General features: G+C 40.5%; 3 protein-coding genes across 10 annotated transcripts in view; 2 read left to right on the top strand and 1 right to left on the bottom strand.

The window, feature by feature from the left end:
• si:ch211-158d24.2 (multiple epidermal growth factor-like domains protein 9) overlaps window positions 1–2,126 on the bottom strand; it is a 72,933-nt gene extending 70,807 nt beyond the window's left edge. For both annotated transcript variants that reach the window (XR_009768350.1, XM_061673117.1), the window contains exon 1: window positions 1,510–2,126. Coding sequence is in view for 1 of the 2 variants with exons in the window: in XM_061673117.1 (XP_061529101.1) it covers window positions 1,510–2,101 (592 nt within the window). In the remaining variant the exon portion in view is untranslated. The remainder of the gene's footprint in view (window positions 1–1,509) is intronic.
• A 693-nt stretch (window positions 2,127–2,819) lies between these two features.
• Window positions 2,820–15,285, top strand: ppp6c (protein phosphatase 6, catalytic subunit). Of its 2 annotated transcripts, none has more exons than XM_061673114.1 (7): window positions 2,820–2,928; window positions 4,074–4,169; window positions 4,295–4,360; window positions 4,478–4,619; window positions 4,743–4,822; window positions 8,293–8,502; window positions 14,340–15,285. In XM_061673114.1, exons 1-7 carry the CDS (start codon window positions 2,854–2,856, stop codon window positions 14,586–14,588), a joined length of 918 nt encoding a protein of 305 aa, XP_061529098.1. In that variant the 5' UTR covers window positions 2,820–2,853; the 3' UTR covers window positions 14,589–15,285. The 2 variants fall into 2 exon arrangements, with proteins under 2 accessions (XP_061529098.1, XP_061529100.1); XM_061673116.1 differs by lacking the exon at window positions 14,340–15,285 and adding an exon at window positions 12,280–14,333.
• Window positions 15,286–15,857: 572 nt separating this feature from the next.
• The window catches only part of golga1 (golgin A1), a 66,968-nt gene continuing 56,625 nt past the window's right edge, over window positions 15,858–26,200 (top strand). For 5 of the 6 annotated variants that reach the window (XM_061673111.1, XM_061673109.1, XM_061673110.1 and 2 more), the window contains exons 1-3: window positions 15,858–16,031; window positions 17,114–17,398; window positions 21,646–21,736. In XM_061673111.1, coding sequence (XP_061529095.1) covers window positions 17,270–17,398; window positions 21,646–21,736 — 220 coding nt within the window. In that variant the 5' untranslated portion in view covers window positions 15,858–16,031; window positions 17,114–17,269. The remainder of the gene's footprint in view (window positions 16,032–17,113; window positions 17,399–21,645; window positions 21,737–26,200) is intronic. The other variant, XM_061673112.1, reaches the window with a different exon arrangement.

Below are 26,200 nucleotides of genomic sequence, written 5' to 3'. Positions count from 1 at the left end.
GTTAATTAAAGACTCTAAATTGCCTGTAGGTGTGAATGTGAGTGCGAAGGGTTGGTTGTTTATATGTGCCCTGCGATTGGCTCGCGACCAGTTCATGGTGTACCCCGCCTCTCGCCCAGAGTCAGCTAGGATAGACTCCTGCTCGCCCGAGACCCTAGAGAGGATAAGCGGTACGGAAAATGGATGGATATATGAATTCCATCCATCCATTATCTGAGCCGCTTCTTCTCACAAGGGTCGCGGGAGCGCTGGAGCCTATCCCAGCTATCATCGGGCAGGAGGCAGGGTACACCCTGAACTGGTTGCCAGCCTATCGCAGGGCACACATAAACAAACAACCATTCGCACTCACATTCACACCTACGGGCAACTGAGAGTCTTCAATTAACCTACCATGCATGTTTTTGGGATATGGGAGGAAACCGGGGTGCTTGGAGAAAACCCACGCAGGCACGGGAGAACATGCAAACTCCACACAGGCGGGGCAGGGATTGAACCCCGGTCCTCAGAACTGTGAGGCAGACGCTCTAACCAGTCGACCACTGTGCCGCCGATAAATTAATATATTTAATTATATCAATTAATTATTCTATATTATATTAATACATTATTATTCATCTAAATTATACAATATGAAATAAAACTCTGGAGTTGTTCTCCTTAGAAGGAAGTAACAATGAGGCCAGTTGTGTTTTTTTCCCAAGGAACACAGAACAGTTTATGCAATATTTGGCTAGAAAGAAAAAACATCACTGGTCATGTTTTGTTAAAAATTTCTTTGGCAAAATCAACTTGGTGAGCTAGGATACGCTGGTCAAAAACATAAAATAATTATTGTCACAACTTGTGCTTGTGGCTGGGATTTAATCAAGACTTCCACATTGATGCTTGGAGATGGGAGAGGAGGGGTGCCACTGCCATTGCTCATTCATGGCTTTGGCTGCCTGGCCATTTTGGTTGGGTATCCTTGTTCTGCATATTCCACATCCATAATAATAAGTGGAATTCACAGGGGGATCTGAATGTAATGTCCTTTTCACATAAATCCTGCTTGGCTTAATATAAAATGACCATGGGTCTGTACATATGCTGTGTGGCTTGGCAGAGTGGATACCCTCTTTAAACAACAGGATCAACCTTACACCCCCCTTCCGTACGCTGTATAATATGTGGCACACTCATCTTTTATTAAGGGGCCTCATGTAGGGCACGTTAATGTTCATTAGACACGGATAGTGTTTTTAACAGGACGACATTACAATTTGCGCTGTGATTATTTGAGGCGGTGCAGCAAGCATAAACTGATGGGGTCTGCCCATTGTTGCAACGGGCTTTATTTGGACTCTGCGTCAAAAGCACAGTGCAATCCTTCCTCTTCCAGCAGATATTAGACGTGCCCGGCAGTGACTCGATTTCTACACGCCTCTTTCCTTTACCTTTTCAAGTGAAACCATAACACTGAAGACCAAATGATCCACTTTCACTGATACTGCATTCGACGACACTCACCTTGACTATTCTCCACTGAGGTAACAGAAGTGTCGACAGAATCTGCCGACCACGCATCGTTGTCTGTCCGTTGCGAAACCATGGACGTCATTGTCTGTAGCATTTTCTCTGGGGCAAAGAGTGCATCAGCGGATCTTTTGCGGGGGGCGCTTAACCTGGAAATCGGCGCCGTGTTGTCTTCTTTCGCTGTTAAAATGATCCCGGAGTCGAAATCGGTGCTCGTCGGCTCAGTTGTTGCAGAACGAAGGCTGTTTTTTGGGATATGGTTTGGTATGCCAATAGCAGAAGACTGTGTCAACGCGAACCAACGGCGAGGCATATCTGTATGGAAGGTCTCCCAGGTGTCGGAGGCTGTGTCTGGCTTCCCGGAGATATGCGACGCATCGTATAGACTGATGCGAGGTGCAGCTTCAGAAAATTCGATATATACAGACAAAATAAATACCACAACCGACGATATGTACATCATTAAGGACGTTAATCTCATATTCAGTCTCAGCTCTCCATGTAAGCCCCAGCAACGGTCTCTGTCAGACCTTTCCCTGAATGGATGCGTACTCCACCATTGATGTCTCCCGGTTTGTTGCCTCATGAACCACAAGTCATTGCTCTGCAACCTACAGTGGCTCCACCGCAGGAGCATTTAGTACATGAGCCAATAGGAACCCGAGCACACCAATGAAAGAACAGCCCCTGTAAGATGATTGGACGGGCGTCATAATCAATTCGAGAGGGTCAAGATTCTCACAGTACAACGTTCCCCTCCTTTATTATGACCAAGCTGTGCTGACAGAAGCGATGTCTTTGTTAAAACATTCACATTTAACACATATTCCAAACATTTTTATACATTTTATGCCTAGCCTTGAATGAAAATGTACGACGACGAATACAAGGAATTAACCGTCCGCCTTTTAAATCGCATGCTTTTAATTAGTTCTGTTAGTTTAAGTTTAAAAGAGAATAGAAAGAAAAAAAACAAAAACACATAATCCACTAAAATAACAGACCATAACACCCAGACCAAAAATGCTCAGGTTTATTTCCTCCTCCCCACTTTCTCAAATAAATGAAAATACACGTTGTGTATCAGCCTATTATGTAGTATAAATCACATAACAAAGGCGCACAACGGACTGCATAATACCAGACGCTTATTTTCCTTAGTAGTTATTTTTTTTTGATTGCTTGAAAGCATTTATTACAAATATGCCTCTTAGCCAAAATGATCTTGATAGGCGCACTGTAGCATACGGATGGTTGGATGGCGGTAGAGCGTTTCAAAAAACAACCATGGGCCGTGGAGCTTGGCAGGAAGTTACGTAAGACAAATCGGTGGACACAATGGCGCCTCTAGATCTGGAGAAATATGCGGACATCGCAAAACAGTGCAAATATCTTCCAGAAAATGACTTAAAGGTAAAATATCCATAATATGAACGCATTCAGTAAGAAGAGCTAGTGTGCTTGTAGCACAAATTGTGGTTAATATGTGTAATTAAGTGTGGTTAGCTTAAGCTAGTTAGTAGCGTTAGCACCCTGGTTTAGTCTATGCGGCCAGGAAGTGAACGGAGAGAAGAAGCTTGTGTCATTTATTAAACAGTCGATATGATCACCTTGGTTTGCCATACATCTCTAACGATACATTGATCAGACATCTAAGTCGTGACCTGACGCTGTTGACAGCGAGACGATTAAACATGAATCGTTATGCTGGTGTGTATACGGGAAGAAACACAATTTTCAGACTGAGAGACATGCAATGTTAGTGGTAAAGCAAATCACTAAAATAACACCATAATATGCTTCCATTCAGAACATGTGCATCGCGATATGGTTAGCGAATGCATTGGAGTCTATGCCGAGAAGCGAGGGTTGTAACATTCAAACGCATTTACTGCCAGTCCTCGGTGGTAACATGGATATTTGAATTCAGCAGCCGTCAACTTGAAATAGTATTATAAACATTATATCGGTATGCAAAAAAATCAAATTGTAATAGTCGGAATTTTAGGTTTCTCTAACAGATTTTCGTAAAGCTAAAGCTAAAGAGAATGTATTGTGAGCTGTTCTGCCCATTCTCATTGAATCAAAAATTTAAATCATCGGTTCGACCTTTCTTTATCATTATGCCTCATGAGCGATCAATTTTGTTAAGTATGTGCCTGTAGTAGGTATCTGTCAAAGTGTCATGTGTTCCCAGTGCCCTCCTCTGGGTTAATGTCGCCTGTGTTGTGGGATGTGGATCAGAACCACTGACTGATGACAGAAGGACTCTCACATTGATTTAGCCAGAATTTAAAATATGTTTGTATTTCGTCTTAATTACTTCATAAAAAAAGATATTCTATAACGCTTATACTCATGTTGCTTTAAATCATGTACTTGATGATAAATCTAATGTTATACCTTTAGTTAATGTATCCTGTAAATGTTTATGCATACACAATATGCTTCATAATGTTTTGATCATAATTATCAAGTATATACAATTTGGTAGTTTCTTAGTCCCAATAGTAAATGATGTCTGAACCCTCACCACTTCTGTCTTTTCCACTATACAGCGATTATGTGACTATGTGTGTGACCTTCTGCTGGAGGAGTCAAACGTTCAACCTGTTTCAACTCCAGTAACAGTATGTGGGGACATACACGGACAGGTGAAAGCTCCAGACAGGAAAAGCTAGTGCCATAAATTTAGTTTAGTTTTAGTTTTTTTTCTAGCTTCATGCTATGTATAAAGTTTGTTTTTTCTCATATTTCTTTTTTCCTCTATTTGTGCTAGTTTTATGATCTTTGTGAACTCTTTCGAACTGGTGGCCAAGTTCCAGATACAAATTACATATTTATGGTTTGTATATTTTTCATATTAATGTAACTTAAGAACAAATTATGTTAAAGGGTCTCACCATTGGTCTCATGTTGATTTAAAAAAACAAACAACAACAAAAAACCTCTGATCTTTAAGGGAGACTTTGTTGACCGAGGATATTACAGTTTGGAGACTTTTACCTACCTGCTGGTGCTGAAAGCTAAATGGCCAGACCGCATCACTCTTCTACGTGGAAATCATGAGAGCAGACAAATTACTCAAGTTTACGGATTTTATGGTGAGATGAAAGTCAAAGAATGATCAGTTTTTAACTCAATATAAGTCAGTCTAAAATGTTTGCACCTCCTGTTTGCACCTCCAGTAATCATAACTGTGTTTGCAATTTGTATTTGTTCAACAGATGAGTGCCAGACCAAATATGGAAACGCTAATGCCTGGCGTTATTGCACCAAAGTGTTTGATATGTTAACAGTGGCAGCTGTAAGTATTCAGTTACCAGTAATATTATATGGTTGTTTATTTTGAGTTGATTCATACACCTTTCTGGATGGCTATGGTTCTCACTGCCCAGTGAACAGATGAAGATGGTAACTATGGATTCAGTTTCAATTTGCTAAAAGCAGGAAGGTCTCAAAAACTTTGGGGTGGATCCTGCAACAATTTGATCAGAACCAAGAAAAAGACATGAGCAAAAATAGTACCATAGGATTCCCTTGCTGAAAATGACATTTTAATAATTTTCCAGACTGCCTGAAAAAAAGAGATCCTGTCTGCTTGTCAGGCTAAATCACTTTTTAGCTGATCTTACCCCCTTGGTAACAGCTATACAGCAGGGTCTGAAATACTAAAAAATTCTGTATAGCCTTTATTCATCCATCCATCCATCTATTTATTACAATACAACATTATTTTTGTATAGCAATTGCTGAGATTTGTAGAGCAATTTTTCAAAATGCTGTTTTGGGAAATAATTTGAGTGAAATTTTGACTAAGTACTAAATTACTAATTTTATGCTTTTCTACCCTGAATTTGAAAACACTTAATATATAGAGGAATATTTTGACCTTTTGAACAAGTAATGTTATGTATAGTGAGAAATTTTGCCTTGTGGGACAGCAGAAATCCTTTTGTAGCAACCCTGCATACACATCGGCTGAAATAAGTATTTAACACGTCACCATCTTTCTCACTAAACATATTTCCTAAGGTGCTATTGACAAAATGTTCACCAGATGTTGGGAACAACCCAAGTAATCCATACATGCAAAGAAAGTAGAGCAAATAAGATCAGAAATTAATTTGTGTGTAAAAATCTGAAATGACACAGGGAAAAAGTATTGAACACATGAAGAAAGGGAGGTGCCAAAAGGTATGGAAAGCCAAGACAACACCTAAAATCTATCAATAATCAAAGAGCAATCCAGGCCCTTGTCACTGCAAATGTATATCAGCTAGTTCAGTCCTAATTAATGGCCTACAAAAAGGTCTCATTGCCAAGGTGTGTCAAGACACATTTCATGATGGGAAAGAGCAGAGAGCTGTCTCAAGACCATCGCAAAGTAATTGTTGCAAAACATAACGATGGCATTGGTTAGAGGTGAACATCTAAGCTTCTGAATGTTCCAGTGAGCACGGTTGGGGCCATAATACGTAAGTGGAAAGCCAATAATACCACCTTAGATTTGCCTTGATCACGTGCTCCTCGCAAGATCTCTGACAGAGGAGTGCAAAGAATAATCAGAAAAGTTGTCCAAGGGCCAAGGACCACCTGTGGAGAGCTTCAAAAAGACCTGGAAGTAGCAAGTACTGTTGTCACAAGGAAAAGAGTGAGTAATGTACTCCGCCGCTATAGCCTGTATGCACGCTCACCACGTAAGACCCCATTGCTGAAAAAAGCATGTCAAAGCTTGCTTAAAGTTTGCTGAACAACATTTAGACAAGACAGTTAAATACTGGGAGAATATAGTCTGGTCTGATGAGAGCAAAATTGAACTGTTTGGATGCCATAAGCGGCACGGTGGTTGACTGGTTAGCCACATCTGCCTCACAGTTCTGAGGACCGGGGTTCAAATCCCGGCTCCACCTGTGTGGAGTTTGCATGTTTTCCCCGTACCTGTGTGGGTTTTCTCCAGGTACTCCGGTTTCCTCCCACATCCCAAAAACATACGTGGTAGGGTAATTGAAGACTCTAAATTGCCCGTAGGTGTGAATGTGCGTGCAGATTTTGTTTGTTTATATGTGCCCTGCGATTGGCTGGCGACCAGTTCAGGATGTACCCCGACTCTCGCCTAAAGATAGCTGGGATAGGCTCCAGCACGTCTGCGACCGTAGTGAGGATAAGCGGGACAGAAAATTGATGGATGCCATAATGGACACCACCTTTGGAGGAGAAATGGCACTGCACATCACCCTAAAAACAGCATGCCAATCGTGAAGTTCAGAGGTGGGAACATGATGGTGTGGGGCTGCTTTTCAGAAAATGGTACTGGTAAACTTCACATTACTGAAGTAAGGATCAGTGGGCAAATGTACCGAGGCATTCTTGAGAAATATCTGCTCCCATCTACGAGGATGATGAAAATGAAACGAGGGTGGACATTTCAGCATGATAATGATCCAAAACATACTGCCAAGGAAACTCTCAATTGGTTTAAAAATAATGAATAAAATAAAGCTGCTAGAATGGCCCAGCCAATCACCTGACTTGATTCCAATCTAAAATCTATGGAAAGAACTGACACTCAAGGTCAATAAAAGAAGCCCACGGAACCTTCAAGATTTGAAGACTGGTTGTGTGGAGGAATGTGCCAACATCACACCAGAGCAATGCATGTGACTAGTTTCTCCATACAGGAGGCGTCTTGAAGCTGTTACTGCAAACAAAGGCTTTTGTACAAAATATTAAATAAATACCAGTTGGCGTGTTCAATACTTTTTACCTGTGTCATTTTACATTATTACACACAACTTAATTTCTGATCTAATTTGTTCTACTTTCTTTGTATGTATGGATTAATTGGGTGGTTCCCAACATCTGGTGAAATGTTCATGTCAATAGCACCTTTGGAAATATATTTTGTGAGAAACATGGTGACGTGTTAAATACTTATACTATACTATATTCAGCCCCTGTATATTGTTCATGAGTCTGTGGTTTCCGATTTTCCGGAGGGCCATGAAGGTAGCAGGACGCGTGTACGGAAAGCAAGGGAGATGGACGTTGGGTGAAAAGGACAGTTGGCTACCACGCTAGTGAATGTTCTTCCCCCTCATCCTCCCTCGGTGATAATGACACGGTGCCATGGAGGTGATCATTAGTGACTTATAATGCGATGACACCAGACGCAAAAAGAGCTTTCGCCTCAGAGGCTCGTTAATAAAATAGCGTGCACCAAGCATTCACTGGCGGTAGTACCCAGAAAGCAGGGAGGTTGGGCAAACTGTTCAATGTCGACACGCCGTTTTGTTATTTTTTAAATTTGTTTTTTATTTCATTTTTTGTTTATTTCATCGTTCAGTGATTTCCAGAACAAAATACGGACTTTTCCTTACATTTAACAGTTCTGCTTTTGACCAAAAAATATGGATTTTCCCTTACATTTGACAGTTCTGCTTTTGACCAATCAGCGATTGCCCAGCTGTTTACCTTTTGCCTGCCACGCAGTTTTAATTTTTGTCATCAATCCACGCTCTTATTGTCGAGTTACAAGAAAAAAATGTTTCAATCTTTGATATGACAGCTGCTGACCACTCAGAAAAAGGTTTTACTTACTGTAAACTTTAAATACATGCATCACGTATTGTAGCGATGGAATGAGTAATGTATCACCAAAGACCTCCAATTACGTCACATTTAAACGATGCGATACCGGATATTTCAGACACTGCACAGTTGTTTTTAAACTGTTGCTGTATTTAATGTTTTTTCCACTTTTCTTGTTTTTGCTAGCTAATGGATGAACAGATCTTGTGTGTACATGGAGGCCTCTCTCCTGACATTAAAACCTTAGATCAAATTCGGACCATTGAGCGGAACCAGGAAATCCCTCACAAAGGAGCCTTTTGTGATTTGGTTTGGTCTGACCCTGAAGATGTAGACACTTGGGCCATCAGCCCAAGAGGAGCAGGCTGGCTATTTGGCGCTAAAGTAACAAATGAGGTAGGTTGCATCTGTTTGTACACCACAGGTCATGTCGATGACTGACTGGATGTGTAAGGGGATATTTCCTTGTGCTAAAATTGATTATTCATTGTCGTTCCAGACAATATTTATTTTTAAAAATGTAAAACTTAAAAAAATAAATAAATAATACAACCGATAACTGTTGGGAATACGAAAATTCATAAGTGTATAATAAGCTTGTTTTCATTGCACACTGTAAGTGCATCATTGGATTTAAGTCTGGGCTCTGGCTGGGCCAATGTAAAACTTTTTTTTTCTTCTGGTGAAGCCATTCTTTTACGACCCCAATTCCAATGAAATTGGGACGTTGTGTTAAACCTAAATAAAAACGGAATACAATGATTTTCAAATCATGTACGACCTATATTTAATTGACTACACTACAAAGACAAAATATTTAATGTTCAAACTGATAAAACTTATTGTTTTTAGCAAATAATCATTAACTTAGAATTTTATGGCTGCAACACAATCCAAAAAAGCTGGGACAGGGTCATGTTTACCACTGTGTTACATCACCTTTTCTTTTAACAACATTCAATAAATGTTTGGGAACTGAGGACACTAAATGTTGAAGCTTTGTAGATGGAATTATTTCCCATTCTTGCTTGATGTTCAGCTTCAGCTGTTCAACAGTCCGGGGTCTCCATTGTCGTATTTTACGCTTCATAATGCACCACGCATTTTCAATGGGAGACTCGTACCCGCACTCTTTTACTACGAAGCCACGCTGTTGTAACACGTGCAGAATGTGGTTTGGCATTGTCTTGCTGAAATAAGCAGGGGCGTCCATGAAAAAGACGGGATGGCAGCATATGTTTCTCCAAAACCTGTATGTACCCAACTGCTCAGAAGGAATATTTGTAATTTCAGCATTAATGGTGCCTTCACAGATGTGTAAGTTACCCATGCCATTGGCACTAACACAGCCACGTACCATCACAGATGCTGGCTTTTGAACTTTGTGTCCACAAGAGTCCGGATGGTTCTTTGGCCCGGAGGACACGACGTCCACAATTTCCAAAAACAATTTGAAATGTGGATTCGTCGGACCACAGAACATTTTTCCACTTTGCATCAGTCCTTCTTAGATCAGCAAGCCGGCGGCATTTCTGGGTGTTGTTGATAAATGGCTTTTGCTTTGCATAGTAGAGTTTCAAGTTGCACTTACGGATGTAGCGCTGAACTGTATTTACTGACATTGGTTTTCTGAAGTGTTCCTGAGCCCATGTGGTGATATCCTTGACACATTGATGTCGGTTTTTGATGCAGTGACGCCTGAGGGATCGAAGGTCACAGGCATTGAATGTTGGTTTTCGGTCTGGCTGCTTACATGCAGTGATTTCTCCAGATTCTCTGAACCCTTTGATGATGATATGGACCGTAGATGATTGCAATTGTACGTTGAGGAACATTGTCCTTAAACTGTTCGACTATTTTCTCACGCACTTGTTCACAAAATGATGCAACACAGTGGTAAACATGACCCTGTCCCAGCTTTTTTGGAACGTGTTGCAGCCATAAAATTCCAAGTTAATGATTATTTGCTAATAACAATAAAGTTGATCAGTTTGAACATTAAATATCTTGTCTTTGTAGTGTATTCAATTAAATATAGGTTGAACATGATTTGCAAATCATTGTATTCTCTTTTATTTATGTTTAACACAATGTCCCAACATCATTGGAATTGGGGTTGTAATACTTTTGATGCATTCTCAAATTCAACACAAATGCAAAATCGAGTGGTATTTGTCAGTTCCGTTTGAAACTAGTTTACTCCACCTTGACTAAAAGCCCCACCGTTTCAGCTGAAGAAAAACAACACCAAAAGGGGAACGAAACCTAAGATATCAAAGAAAAATTCAAATGTACATATCTTCATTATCATCCGCTTTTTTCTTAAATCTACAAAGTAATTATTCTAAGAAAATATGTTTAAAACATTACATCTACTTGCTTATAGGGGCCGCCATTTTTAGGTCTTTTCACTCTCTTGATAATGCGAATCTCCGAGAATGTGACGTTCATCACCCAAGTCCTACCCACATTTAGTCGGAAAACCATATAGTTAAAAAATATTGAGCAACAACAAGCTACATATTCAAATTCATTACATGTAAAAAAGCTACATAATAAACCATGATCATAAATGTCATCACCTAAATGTACCTTTCCCCTCCTCTGAGGAGCGCTGCATGTTTTCTATCTCAGCCATATTGTACAGAGGAATTGATGATTATTTTTAAATTATTCTGATGTTTATTGAAAATGCAGCCGGACAGAAAATGGGTTTTAAGGGACAGACAGAGGGACATAACTGACAAGGGGAAAAAGGGTGCGCAGCACAGCAGAACAATAGTTAGACAGTGAAGATATTTGACCAAAAGTAATGTTACAATAGTCAAATTTTTGTTCTTATTTGTGGATGGGGGAGGACACCCTGTGAACACATGCAACAACTAACCAATAGAACAAGATGAGAGAGGACAGAAAAATACCAATGATGAAAATTACAGGCCTCTCTCATCTTTTTAAGTGGGAGAACTTGCACAATTGGTGGCTGACTAAATACCTTTTCCCTCCAGTGTATGTAGACTTTTCCACCAAGGTGATATAGTGGCTGCAATAATATTTCTTAAAACAATTCTGGTGTTTGAGACTTGTGCTGATAAATGTGAGGTCTGAAAGTTTGGTCCTATTGCAGTGTATCAGTTGTAGTTCCAGCCAAGATTGTGGTTCAATATTTAGATGTAACCATTTAATGAGGTACTGTATTTGGCTAGCTAAATAATAGTGTTTGAAGTTGGGTGCGTCATGTCCGCCTTCTGTTTTACCTTTCTGAAGGGTAGATAGACTTATTCTGTTTTTCTTATTTTTAGAGTAAAAAATTAAAATGGCAGAGTCCAGCATTTGGACCCATTTTAATGTGGGTTTGAGTGGGATCATTGAAAATAAATAGTTAATTTGAGGTAACGTTTTCATTTTTACCAAAGCTATGTGCCCTAAAAGTGAGCTAGAAAGGCTAGGAAGGTGTTTTAAATCATCACAAATTTTCTCCAGTCGAGGTATGTGATTTAGATTTTGTAAGTTTTGCTGCGATATTAATGCCGAGATATTTTATATTCCCTGTCAGAATAGGAAAGTTTGGATTTTGGGCTGCAGGATTCCACGAGTTAGTCGTTAGAGGGAGTATTGTTGATTTTGACCAATCGATAGCATATTCAGATAATTGCGAGAATGTCTTAATGCGGTTAAAAACTGTTTGAAGTGATGACTTGGGTTCTTGTAAATAAAGAAGGATATCATCGGCGTGAAGATTGATTTTGTGTTCTGACACAGGAGTGCAGATACCTTTTTAATAGTGTTCTGCTGTGTCACTATTGTCAGTGGTTCGATAAACAGTGCAAATAACAGGGGTGAGAGTCGGCATCCTTCTCGTGTTCCTCTTTGTAAAGTGAAACTTTGTGATGTGACCCCATTTGTGGTGACAGTTGCTTTGGGTGAGTTGTATAACATTGTGATCCAGTGAACATTTTTATCACCAAAGCCAAATTTGTGAAGTAATGCAAAAATAAAAGACCAGTTAACTTTGTCAAAAGCTTTTTCTGCAACTAGTGACAAGACAGATGTCATCTTGAAAGTCGAGGAGGAATTTGACCTTGACAATGTAGCGAATATGCCCGATGGAACACGTTGTCAACAGCAACCCCACTGGGTGATAACCCTGCATTCCTCTCTTCTGACCCTCAGCGAGCCTGTCTGTTTGCTCAAGACACAGGAAACCTGGTTTCTCACCAACAAAGACCCCTTTTTCTGCATCCCTGATATACCGACCAAAAGTTTGGGAAACCCTCTTTTCAACTGTATCAGTATGGCACAGATTGACAACAATGGTTCTATCAGTTAGACAAGCCACAATGGAATTACTATTCGCCGCTTTTGCAGGAACTCAAATAAAGTACAATTAACTATTTTTTAAATGTCCCACTGGACGCTCTGGGATCATTGGTGGAACGCGGGCGACACCCGCTGGCGTTTGAGAGTTACTGCAAGCCAGGGATTATTACCCAAAGTCTTCACTGAATTTAAATGTCTGTTTGATATTTTATGAACTTTGCACAAATGCTCCCAGTGTATATCATGATAACAATGTCACTAATGACTGTTTTCCAACAGGTCTGCTGGTTAAATCTGTTTGTCAACCAAATATGATTCTGTTTACCTCAGAACAACATGAAAATGTTACATAATGAACTAAGTGTTCTTAGCAACCAAATAAGGTGGCAACACTCATTGCATAGTTTAACCATGGTGTGTGAGACAATGCAAAAGCTGGGAATTAATTTCTTATTCCACTGGTTTTGAACCCCAAATAATTCTAGGGTGAAATTCAATCAGCGGTGTGGTCTTCCTACTTTTGCCTTTGGGGGCAGCCCCCTTTCTCCTTGGTACAAAAGGCCAGAGCCTTTTGATCTCCCGGCTTCTTGTTCTCCTGCTTCACAAAGATGCTGGCTCCCAGCCAGGAAGCACCACCTCTCACCACGAGGTGTGAGAGGCGCACCGAAACAGGGTACGCCCGGCAGAACCTTCCTTGCCGCGCTGACGACCGCTGACCGCTGAGTTATTCTGCCCACTCCCCAAAACTACACTTTTGTGTGTGCGTGAAGCACCACTAAGAGGAATCTGGCAGGAAGAATTTGCGGCTCAAGTTTTCTCTGAGCAGGTGACGAACGTCACCCCAGTGCTTCGGCCACCCTACGCTGGCTTTTTCTTTTGCTTTTCCTTTTTCCTCATTTTTCTGCAAATACACCTGTTGGCGCCCTTGCCCAGCCATCGGGAGGATCGACCCGCCTGCCTAAATCTTGTTCTGGGCAATGTGAGTACAACTTGCTGATTACCAAGTACAAATTAGTGCATAATTGGGTGATACTATCGGTCACAGAAATTCCCAGCTCTCGCATCGCTCCCCACACATCCTCATTCCACCCTTATGTCATGGGTTCAGCCTTCTTTATGAATGTTTATCTGTACCCTTTCCTAATAAAGTCCGTCTGCAGTTTACCCTGTAGTCTTCCCTTGTAGATTTAAATTTTCTCTAAAATTCCACTTCCTGTTGTGGACTTTGTGTGTGTGCATGAAATAGTAAAACCGCTGGAATCGAGAACTATTTATTTTCATCCACGTAGCAGCCTTCTAGATAACAGATTGATCAAGGTTTTTCGTCACTTTTCCTAAGATTTACGAATATGAAAAGAGACCTGGTGGCCTATACGAGACAAACATAGTTTGATTGTAACGTTAAATGTACGTCGAACTACACTGGAAATAAACGCAGGCGTTCACTTGCCGACGTCTTCTTTTCCAAAATTATTTACGCTTTTACCCAAAACCAATATACGCTACAACAATGACCCCAACCGTATGTCCAAATCAGCAGAAGAGTGGCTTCACCAGAAGAAAATCAAAGGTTTGTCGAGGCCCAAACAGAACCAAGACATAAATCCAATTGAAAATTTGTTGAGTGACCACCTGAGATGCACAAGAGATGCTGGTACACATGCATGTTTTTGGAATGTGGGAGGTAAGCTGCAGTCCCCGGCGAAATCATGCAAGCAGAGAACATGTTCCTTATTATGATCATTTAAAGAATAACTGCTTCAATTTGTACTGTGATTTCTTTACATAATGTTAATAGCAGCTTTCAAATCATTGTGGTTTTAGCTAAAGTGTTTTTTTCTCACCAGATGATGTGTTGTTCATTATTCCCCCCTAATGTTTCTGAATTTCTTTTTCTCACCAAAAACCTGCAGTTTGTCCATATCAACAATCTAAAGCTGATTTGCCGGGCACATCAACTGGTCCACGAGGGCTACAAGTTTATGTTCGATGAAAAGTTGGTCACGGTGTGGTCGGCTCCCAACTACTGCTATCGCTGTGGCAACATAGCCTCCATTATGGTCTTCAAAGATGCTAACACAAGAGAGCCAAAGCTCTTTAGAGCAGTGCCTGATTCTGAAAGGGTCATTCCACCTCGAACAACAACACCGTATTTCCTGTAAGATGATGAAATCCAAAACTTTTTTTTTTTTTTTTAGTACAGACACCAACAGTGGCACCAGCACTTGTGAGTCTATGAATTTTGTAGTGTAAATTTAAAGTATTTACAGTGCAAACTGTTTATTCCCCCTATGTACATTTAAAGCCATGTATCTACAGCTTGACTCAGCTTTTCGCCTAAACCTGAAAGTTTGCGAGAAGCTACATGAGTTTTGTCCATTGTGCTAAAGTATAGTTTCGGTGATGGATGGAATATAGACAACAATCACTAGTACCAGTAATTGTTAATATTATTTGCAGTCCTTCGGTAACTTAATTCTTTCTCTTTCTCCCCCTTGCTCTGTCTTTGCCTTTCTCTGTCTGAAGTAAAATTGACAAGTACCATGTGATCTCTGTAATGGAAAACAAAACAATAACAGCCAAATGTGGAAGCTTAAATATGGCTACCTTTAACTGCTGTTCTAGTATCAGCGTTTTTATTGTATTTTATTTTTCACTTAAGCGTTGATGTGCTAAACTGCCTCACAGACTTGTAACTCCTCACAGACTTTCAGTTCTCACTTGGGGCTTGAATCACAAAAATATTTCACAGCTAAGTAAGCTGGAATCTGTGTGCTGAGGTCAATTTACCGTTGTAAAATGTTCATATTTGCAGATCTCTGTTTTACTTTACAATAAAGATTTACTCGTCTGAACTCATTCCTGTTGTAGTGATTTGTTCATGACAATTTTATAATGCTCTCTTGGCACAAGATAATGACAAAGCAAAACAAATAATGAATATATATTGTGGCATGTTTAAATGCAGTACATTTGTGCTCATGCTTAATGGAGATTGGAGTGGCAGAACCTGAAAATCATTTTAAGATTACAATTTATTAGTTTCTCCTTGATGAAATGTAACAGTAAAATGCGAACACAAAATTCTTCAACAAAATATTGTGAAGCCCAGTCCTATATAAGTAAAATCAGACGGAACATGATCATTCACAAATTTATACCACCACATTGTGAATATTGTACGTTCTAATAACATGCACAATATTGAACAATCAATAATTATCAGTAACGCACATAACTAGATCTAATTGTTACAATGTATGGATAATTGTGTAATCCAACCAAATGAGCGTAGAATATGGGAACCAGAAATAATACGGCATCAATTCAATAGTGTGAATGCTGCTGTTACCTTTCTTACCGATAGTGGGCGCATCCTTGTTGCGTCCAAGGCCCCTTCAATGAACAAGAGTCGCAGTCGTGATGTCATCGGTCATCTGTTGGGCGATGACGTGTAGCACACCAACTCGGGTTGGCTAGCTTGACGGACTAAAGCGAGAGCTACGACTTGTCGACATTCGCACCGACACTTTTTCTTGGCGCAGAAAAGGCAAATCCAATAGGCAAGAGATAACCTGACCAACTATAAATTTGGAGTTTTTATGGTAAGATCAAGTCCACTCCAAAGAGCAAACGAGCTAACAATTGCTAACCTTACATGGTTTCGAAATGTTAACTTTCATTGTTATGACTATCGTAAGACCGCTTTTTGTGAAACAATTTAACAACATGCTACCCATCCAATTATTCGTTTATAATATATAACTATCAACATCCCAACGACGAAGCTAAAGCTGTCATCTGACATTTACATATCCGAAAAGAAACTCGTGTCATAGTAAGAAATGTACTCACTGAAATAGGATCGACAAATTCTTAAGTTTTGTTTATAAAGATATATTCCAAAAGCCCTTGTTACCATTAATCTTACATTATGGCTGTTCAGATTCTGAACTCAGATCAGTGGATTGTACAGCCGGTAAAATATGATTATTTACGACCAGTAAGATAGTATACTATCTTATCCAGTATCTTACTGGTCGTAAATAATCGTATGATAGTATAACTACAGTTATACTTAGATTTTATACTTAAAATCACAGGGGCATAGTTCAGAGGTCACATTACTCCAAATTTAATTACCAACTTTTTCAATATATCATGGAACTCCGAGATAAAATATTTATGTTTACCTGTTGGTGCTTATTCAAAATTGCTTCACTGATATTCGCATACTATGTGTTGACCTTGCGGTTATCCATCCATTATCTGAGCCGCTTATCCTCACAAGGGTCGTGGGAGTGCTGGAGCCTATCCCAGCTATCCCCGGGCAGGAGGCGAGGTACACCCTGAACTGGTTGCCAGCCAATCGCAGGGCACATACTAACAAACAACCATTCGCACTCACCTACGGGCAATTTAGAGTCTTCAATCAACCTACCATGCATGTTTTGGGGATGTGGGAAGAAACCGGACTGCCCGGAAAAAACCCACGCAGGCACGGGGAGAACATGCAAACTCCACACAAGCGGGGCCGGGGATTAAACCCTGTTCCTCAGAACTGTGAGGCAGACGCTCTAACCAGTCGGCCGCCTTGCGGTTATACTCTGCAAAATTGTTGTCTGCAGCATTTGTGTTTCGAAATGTCAGAGTGGGCATTTAAAGGAACATCTGTCTCTCCCCCCAGATTTAGCAGAATGGCAATACTAAGCTGTCCTTCATTCGATGGGTACTGCAGAAGGAGACGTTTTTTGGTACGCAGAGAAGCAATGAATCCAATGCACTGTATGGTGCCCCATACTCTATAGAAGCTTCTGTTAAGGAGGTCGCTGCTTGGAAAGACATGTTTGCCAAGCTGAAGAAAAAGATAGCAGAAGAGGCAGCGACGGCACCACGGAGCGGTGTTCGGTTACCCCGTACCATCAGCAAGGAATCCATCACTTCAGTGGGGGCAGACTCAGGGGATGACTTTGTAAGTTCTCTTTAAGATTGCAGTCTTTAATAGTTTATTGACATGAAATGTTGCCTTTAATTCCACACATTGTCCACCATGTTTCTGGGCACTTCCACCTACATACATTGTAAGCTATAGAAATACAGAAATATACAAGTATGTTGGCCAAATAATCTACCAAATGATATCTAGTCATTTCATCTGTATTGTTATTACCTCAAACACGTCTATGAGATAACAGCAGATCACAGTTGCATAGTGTTGGTTGCAAGTGCCCGGAACTTACTTTCTTTTTTTCTTAAATCTACAAAGCAATTATCCTCAGAAAATATGTTTAAAACAGCACATCTACTTGCTTATAGGGGCTGCCATTTGTAGGTCTTTTCACTCTCTCGAGAATGAGAATCTTCAAGGATGTGACGTGTATCAGCTAAGTCCTAGCCGCATTATTTACGAGGAAAACCATATAGTTCGTAAATATTTAGCAACGACAAGCTACATATTCGATTTCATTACATGTACAAAAGCTACATAATAAACCATGGTCATAAACGGCATCATCTAAATGTACTTCTCCCTCCTCTGGTGAGCGCTGCATGATTTCCATCTCAGCTATGGTGTACACAGGAATTGATTATTTTTTTATTATTATGATGTTTATTGAAAATGCAGCCGGACATAAAATGGATTATAGGGAACAGACAGAGGGACAGAACTGACAATCTGAGTGTTTTTAGCTTCTCGTGTCAAACCTGTTTTTGTGTGATTGTTGTCGGGCTGTTCGATCCGGCAAAAAAAAAGTAAAAAATCACAATTTTTTTCATATCGTCCGATCTCGATTATTTTCATGATTTTTTATTTTTTTTTATATTGTTTTAAAACTTTTTTAAAAAGCCAGTTTTAATGCATCTGTACTGTAAACTAAGGAAGCTAAAGAGTAGTTCAACATTTTATTAACGCCTTTTTTAACACTCCTCATAGTAATTAAAAACGTTAACCCAACATGATATTAGCATAGTAAGCAAATCAAAGACACAGAAAAATATAGGAACACTTTTCACTCAACAGTGCAGCGAATGTAGAAAGATATAACACTATTTTGAAGTCCTGAGTGTTTTTGGAGGTAGAAGATACAAAATAAACAAACTGCCCTCTTGGGATAATGAAGATACCTTGACTTGTCAACATTATCATTCTCCAGTTATGATGCAACCCTGTTAACATTATTGCTACTTTCAAATGTGCATCATCTTTCATAACAATACAGATTAACTAGTTTTACCATTTTACAAACCACCTGAATAATGATTGATTGTTGTTGTTGGTGGCCTCACTGCTACCAGTGTCTAATTGCTAATGTTACTTGTGCTGGCAACAGAGAGTGAGATAGGCTGTACAGACTGCAATCACTTTATTTTATTTTTATAATTATTATTATTTTTATTATTATTATTATTTGCTTTCCACATTACTCGTGAAGATAAGCGGTATGGAAAATGGATGGATGGACATGATCACATGGGTAGTTTAGTTGCTGTTGCGAGGATGGGCCACCGGCAACTCGGCAGGCTCAGAGGACTGCTAAGTCGGTGTCTCATCTCACTACAGGGCAAGCCAGCCGAGGAGGTGCGGCTTCTGTTTACTCCTGCTACTTGCAAACGGAAGCGGTGCGGTAAAAGGACGTCTCTGATTGGCTGTTGTCATGCACATTGCCGTCATGTTAGAGTGAGGAACTATGCACACAGCTGAAAACAGAGATCGGTGTTAGGAGTTCCACGCACTTTCCTGGCAGGACACGCCCAGCTCCAATATTACAGGCTCCAGGACACGTGCCGTTGCACTATGATTGGCGCGTGCATGTTTTTGTATGTGGGTACAAACATTCACTTGCCACGTGGCGAATAGTGCTCTGAGATTCACTCACCAAACGGATAATTTAGTCGCATTTGGCGCCTGGCATGTGTTAATTTTGGACCCTGCCCACATCCCTCACAGATGCGATGCCCCAGGCATAAGGGGGGAGCATGATAACAGTCTGTCCCTAGGGGTGGTGTGGATAAATATTTGTGGCCTTCGTAATCATCAAAATTTCCCATCCCTTCTTTTGGGCCATTGTACATTTCTCTTGTGTCCGGCAATGCGTGTAATAGAGTGTTCATATTGTGCATCACATTATCCATTTACATGGATATAAGGGAAACATTACCTTGAGAGGTGCAAGTATTAAATTATATTGTTTCATTGTAGTCTGGCGGACTTCAGTCCAGTCGTCACTTTAAAATGGCAGATCTTCGCCTGCCTAGCTGCCAAGTCATGGGTGGAAAGAGTTGCTGCGGGGTAGAGAGTATGTAAATTAGCCCCATCGTTACATCACAATCCGGCAAAATTCAGAACAGTTTGCACACAGTCACATTTTCGGAAATATCTCATAAAGCTTTACTTGGTAGTATACAGAGGTAGGTAGATTAGCTAAATATTGTACTCAAGTAAGAGTACTGTTGCTTTAGAATGATATGACTCAAGTAAAAGGTAGTCATCCAAATATTTACTTTAGTGTAAGAAAGTACTCAATGAAAAAACTACTCGAGTAACTTGTGAGTAAATACTGATTTTTTTTTTAATTTTTAATTTTTTTTTTTACTTTTTTTAAAAATCAGCGCAATAAATTAACAAAAATAATATATGGGAGTCGACACACACCTGCCCTATTTAAAATTTTAACTGCCCAAAAACCAACAACACATACATTGGGCCCTAAAGAAACATTATTTGCTTTTCGCTTAAATGACTTCATGAAGAAGCTGGTTGCTGAACAGACTTAGTGATTGTGTGTGCGTCAGCTTGTGCGACACCATAGGGATAGTGCTCATTTTGCAATATCCATTGCCAAAACAACAACATAAACATCTGCAACTTACCGCAAGGTGTTTTCGCAAGTTAAATGTGGGCTGAAATATCCAAGTTTGGGCAGTCACAATTTAAGAGCTGCATGATAAAGCTGTTGTTTTTTGGAGTCTGTAAAATAAACACAGTCGCGCGGCTGTTCACACCCCCACCCCCAAAATGAGTAAATCTTGATTGGCTCACGAAGGCTACATACCCGGTCATGTGACTGCCTTGTGCCGTCTGAATGGTGAATTGGAGTCAGATGACATTAGTGATTGGCGTTTGATTGGCGCAGCGGGTGCCCTATGCGGAAGTCGAAGATGGAGTCAAAAAATAGATGTGCAAACGCAAGAAGGAATAAATAAAAGTAGCGAACGGCATGCCAATCATTGTAACGGAGTAAAAGTATCAATCCTTCTTGACATAAATACGTAAAAGTAAAACGTACGGTGCATTTAAAGTACTCTGACAAGGACAGTTTATGGAAAATGTTACTTGAGTAACGGAGTAAATGTAGTGCGTTACGACCCACCTCTGTTGGTATAATTTTAAAATTGAGGAGCATGTAGGCATTCTACAGACCCAACCATTTCTTTGCAAGGAATTACAAAGTCAATTTTACAAAACATTCTCCTTCTAATTGATTTATATTTTTTATTGTCATGTATTTTATTTACCGTGTTTTTAGTCTGTACAAGTCAAGTCCTGGAAAAATAATGGCAATAATACTTGTAAAATAGTCACCAGTCAGATGGTTGGGTGGTGTGATGTTGCTAAACAACAGTGATGACTTAAAGGGCTGGATGCTTTCATTAAGTGCTTGCTATGCATCAGGATATTGTTTTACCTGAGTCCTGTAACATAAAGCTTTTGATTTCGGCATGAAATCTTGAAACACCGATTTAAAAATAAATACAAAAAAAAATAAAAAATCTTCTTCTTCTAACCTGTTTTTAATTTTGTTTAATGTTGAAATGTTGCTTTGAATGTGCTGCTATTGTTCCATGTAAATGGTGTCATTTTGATGAAGATAATTCTATGTGGTAAAGCTACTTTCCTGGAGTTATCATGATTCTGGTTTGCCAGTGAAAGCCATATTCTTGAGGCTGTCGTCGAGGCTCAGCTGCACCTGCTTAAATGATCTAGAGTTATCCAAGCAATGATGCCAGCTGATACAGGACGCTATGTTTACTGAGCCATGTAACTATTCATGATTATTTTTTATTTTTTTTATATATTAAAGCTATATGTTGTTTGGCATTTCAAAATATCGTAAAACGTCTCAATTCTCAAACAAAGAAAGAGAAAAAGACATTTTGAGTTGTTTAAAACCACTGCTCACTTTCAAATGTAATACTGTACTGGCTCTCGTTCCCCAGGCATCTGATGGGAGCAGCTCCAGGGATGACCTGCCTACCCAACTGCTCAGAAGGAATGATCAAATCCGTAAACTCGAGGCAAAGCTATCAGGTGGGCTATTCAGTCGTTAGTTACATACAGGCTTGGGGAGTAACGAAGTACATGTAACGGTGTTACTGTTACCGGTACAGTTACAAAAGAAAAACATATCAGATTATTGGTACATTTATTAAAGAGTAGGATTATTTCGGAGGATGACATTTTTAATGCAGGGAGAGAGAGGGGTAGCAGAGAGGTTGTTGATTTGAGCCCTCGCCCGCTCGTGAGCCGAGCAACCTTTTCAGAAGTTTAGCAGTGCAACATGTGGTCACAATGGACCTCAGTGGAACAAAGGTACAGGTTTTTTGCTGGCAGACAGTTACATGACACAGGCCACTGGACGTACGTGTTGGGTTTCCAAAAGCGGCCAGTTTAAAAGCAAATCGAAGAGAATGGTTTGATCGTATATTCACTGTAGGATTTATTCATTTTAGATAACATTTACAAAGAAAACTGCGCTGTCAAAGTCATCCTGATTATTGCTGGTGAGGCTGATGGAGGAGTTAGCATCGGACTACAGTCGCACATTGTAAATAAATATTTCCCTATCCCGTCACAGATCACCCACTGCTTATTTAAATACTGTACTGTTTTACCAAAACCAGCTGCTAAACTTGTCACCGTGAATTAAATAGTTTTGCTGCGGTCATGACGTCATCGTTTCAAATTCACGATTGTGTGTTCGTGCACGTGCGTGAAAAGTTTTATTTTATTTTTATCCATCCATCCATTTTCTGAGCCGCTTCTCCTCACTCGGGTCGCGGGCGTGCTGGAGCTATCCCAGCTATCATTGCGCAGGAGGCGGGGTACACCCTGAACCGGTTACCAACCAATCGCAGGGCACATACAAACAAACAACCATTCGCACTCACATTTACACCTACGGGCAATTTAGTCTCCAATTCATGCATGTTTTTGGGATGTGGGAGGAAACCGGAGTGCCCGGAGAAAACCCACGCAGGCACGGGGAGAATATGCAAACTCCACACAGGCGGGGCCGGGGATTGAACCCCGGTCCTCAAAGCTGTGAGGCAGACGCTCTAACCTTTTATTTTTATTTATTTATTTATTTATTTTCCCTCCACATTTCACTCTTTATAACAAACGCCTAGCCAAGTGGAAAGGTTTTAAAACTTTGTTATGAAGCAAGTAAATCTAATTTCCCTCAAGGGATGAATAAAGTAATTCACAATGCAATAGATACCGTATTTTCACGACCATAAGGCATTGGGCGCAGGCATGGTAAAACATACGCTATCTTAAAACATACAGTAGCATGCATGCACGCTGAAACAATGTTTTTAAAAAGGCAGCGGGGGAGCAAAACGGTTGTACTTTATTGAAGTAGTTAACAATGTAAACAGTGAGTTCGGTTGTACTTTATTGAAGTATTTAACAATGTACTCGCGTTATTTTTTGATCAATCCTCATCCACAAATCCATCAAAGTCCTCATCTTCTGTATCCGAAATGAACAGCTGGGAAAGTTCTCCATCAAACATGCCGGGTTCCCTCTCGTCATTGTCGGAGTCAGTCGCGCTGCCGGGGGGCTCTTCAGCAATGATGCCGGCGTTTTCCTGCTTCCTCCACATGCAAACCATGGATTCGTTGATCTTGAATTCTCTCGCGTTTGCTCGATTCCCATGTTCCTCTCCGTAACTGATAGCTTGCAGGTTAAACTGTGCTTCGTAAGCGTGTCTCTTCGTAGGTGCCATTTTGGGGGGTCTTTAGCTAAACCAATGTTGTTTTGCACAATGCACATACTGGCACTATATACCTACTGGGGGCGTGCCTTTAGCATCCTCTTTCACGCGCACCCTTCCCCCTTTAATGTCTGCATCCTGTCCTGAGTCACGTCCGCCTTTCCTCTATATAAGCAGCGTGTCGGCAGGAAATGTTCCCAGTCAGTCAAGAGCAGCGCTCATCAAAGTCACACAACAACATTTACAGATTTTGGAACTCGGTGCACACTTAAGGGGCGCCGCATTATAAGGTGCCCCGTCCATTTTGGAGAAAATGTAAGACTTTTAAGTGTGCCATATTGTCGTGATAATACGGTACATAAACAGTGTGATAGAGGATTCATACCGTTTGAGCAAATTTTTTACCTTACAATCACAAACGTTACCAAGACAAAGTAGCACATAATTGTAAAGTTGAACGAAAATGATGTATATTTTTTCAAATTGTAAAATACAATATCAATCTAAAAAGTGTGATGGTGTCTGTATTAGATTGCGACAGTTACGGATATTTTGACCAAGTTTTTTTTTGCCAACGACGGCAAAAATAACACTGGGTGAGGATTTTTAATTGTTTTATGTTGTCTGTTTTTTCAACTGATTTAGGACAATTTAGCATCAGTGAATCAAAAAATGCCATCCTATTCTCTTGTTCAGGTCAGGTTTTTAAGTAGTTAACTGTTTATTCATCAAACTTTGCTTACTGTAAACAGAAAAGTAGACATTGACAAAAGTAATTACCTGTAAATTGAATGTTACGTCATCATGGGTCAAAATTCAGGGCATGAACCTCTGTTTATTTGAACCTCTAAAGCGAAAATACCTTTACAGGTGAACAAAAAACATGTGGCTAAAGTTCAAAAAGTTGACCTGATTGAGCAAAACCAATGTTATATTTTGATTTACACATCAAAATTGTCCTAAATCAACAAAAAACATCTTTGACGATAAATTTGTTGTAAACCAGTGTGACCAATATCCACAGCAAAATATCATTATTGCCAGTACTCGATCATCCGGTGACTTTAGGTTCATAGTGAACTCAGGAGCCTTTGCAACCCCCGGAGATCTTAAATTGGAAAGACCCAGCGGCCTCGGTGCCTTGAAATTGTTTAGCAGCACAAAGCTGACACAGGAGCAAGCGGAGGTGGTGTGACCGGAGAGGGAAACGCCACTGCTGGGGTAGACTAACAGCGAAGCTAAATAGCAAAGCCCCTACAGATCACTGCACCCATCCATCTTCACACATTATGCTGTACATGACTGCCGTTATCAAAATACGACTGTTTGTGTATTTTTAAATTACTGCTGTATAAGTATAAAGTCCCCTCCAAAAGTATTGGAACAGCACGGTCAATTTCTTTGTTTTTGCTGTATACTGAGGACATTTGGGTTTCAGATAAAAAGATGAATATGAGACAAAAATTCTGAATTGCGTCTTTTATTTCATGTTATTTACATCTAAATGCGTTCAACAACTCAAGACAGAGCACCTTTTGTTTGAACCTAACATGTGACTGATGGGTGTTTCTAGTTACTTAGGTGTTGCCTTTTAGATTGATTGCTTAAACACAGTGGACGACTGGTTAGCACATCTGCCTCACAGTCCATGGGACCTTGGTTCAAATCCCGGCCCCCGCCTGTGTGGAATTTGCATGGGAGACCCCCGTGCCTGAATGGGTTTTCTCCGGGCACTCCAGTTTCCTCCCACATCCCAAAAACATGCGTGGTAGGTTGATTCTTCTTGTTTTCCTTTCGGCTTGTCCCTTTAGGGGTCGCCACAGCGCGTCATTCTTTTCCATGTAAGCCTATCTCCTGCATCCTCCTCTCAAACACCAAGTGCCCTCATGTCGTCCCTCACGACATCCATCAACCTTCTTTTTGGTCTTCCTCTAGCTCTCTTGCCTGGCAGCTCCATCCTCATCATCCTTCTACCAATATACTCACTATTTCTCCTCTGGATGTGTCCAAACCATCGAAGTCTGCTCTCTCTAACTTTGTATCCAAAACATCTAACCTTGGCTGTCCCTCTGATGAGCTAATTTCTAATTTTATCCAACCTGGTCACTCCGAGAGCGAACCTCAACATCTTCTTTTACGCCACCTCCAGCTCTGCTTCCTGTTGTCTCTTCAGTGCCGCTGTCTCTAATCCCTACATCATGGCTGGCCTCACCACTGTTTTATAAACTTTGCCCTTCATCCGAGCAGAGACTCTTCTGTCACATAACACACCTAACACCTTCCTCCACCCGTTCCAACCTGCTTGGACCCGTTTCTTCACTTCCTGACCACACTCACCATTGCTCTGGACGGTTGACCCCAAGTATTTAAAGTCCTCCACCCTTGCTATCTCTTCTCCCGGAAGCCTCACTCTTCCCCCGCCATCCCTCTCATTCATGCAAATATATTCTGTTTTACTTCGGATAATCTTCATTCCTCTGCTTTCCAGTGCATGCCTCCATCTTTCTAACTGTTCCTCCACCTGCTCCCTGCTTTCACTGCAGATCACAATGTCATCTGCAAACATCGTGGTCCACGGGGATTCCAGTCTAACCTCATCTGTCAGCCTATCCATCACCACTGCAAACAGGAAGGGGCTCAGGGCTGATCCCTGATACAGTCCCACCTCCACCTTAAATTTGTCTGTCACACCCCACCACTGTTCTGCTGCCCTCGTACATGTCCTGTATTATTCTAACATACTTCTGCCGCTCCAGACTTCCGCATGCAGTACC

The sequence above is a fragment of the Phycodurus eques genome, chromosome 3, assembly GCF_024500275.1.
Source record: "Phycodurus eques isolate BA_2022a chromosome 3, UOR_Pequ_1.1, whole genome shotgun sequence".
NCBI lineage: Eukaryota > Metazoa > Chordata > Actinopteri > Syngnathiformes > Syngnathidae > Phycodurus > Phycodurus eques.
Note: the sequence above shows the minus strand (reverse complement) of the source record. Positions and strands in the feature narration are given on the sequence as shown.

Coding starts and splice junctions, on each gene's coding strand:
- ppp6c (XM_061673114.1), top strand. CDS start 2,854: ATGGCGCCTCTAGATCTGGAGAAATATGCGGACATCGCAAAACAGTGC. Junction 2,929..4,073: donor TTCCAGAAAATGACTTAAAG/GTAAAATATCCA, acceptor TCCACTATACAG/CGATTATGTGACTATGTGTG. Junction 4,170..4,294: donor GTGGGGACATACACGGACAG/GTGAAAGCTCCA, acceptor TATTTGTGCTAG/TTTTATGATCTTTGTGAACT.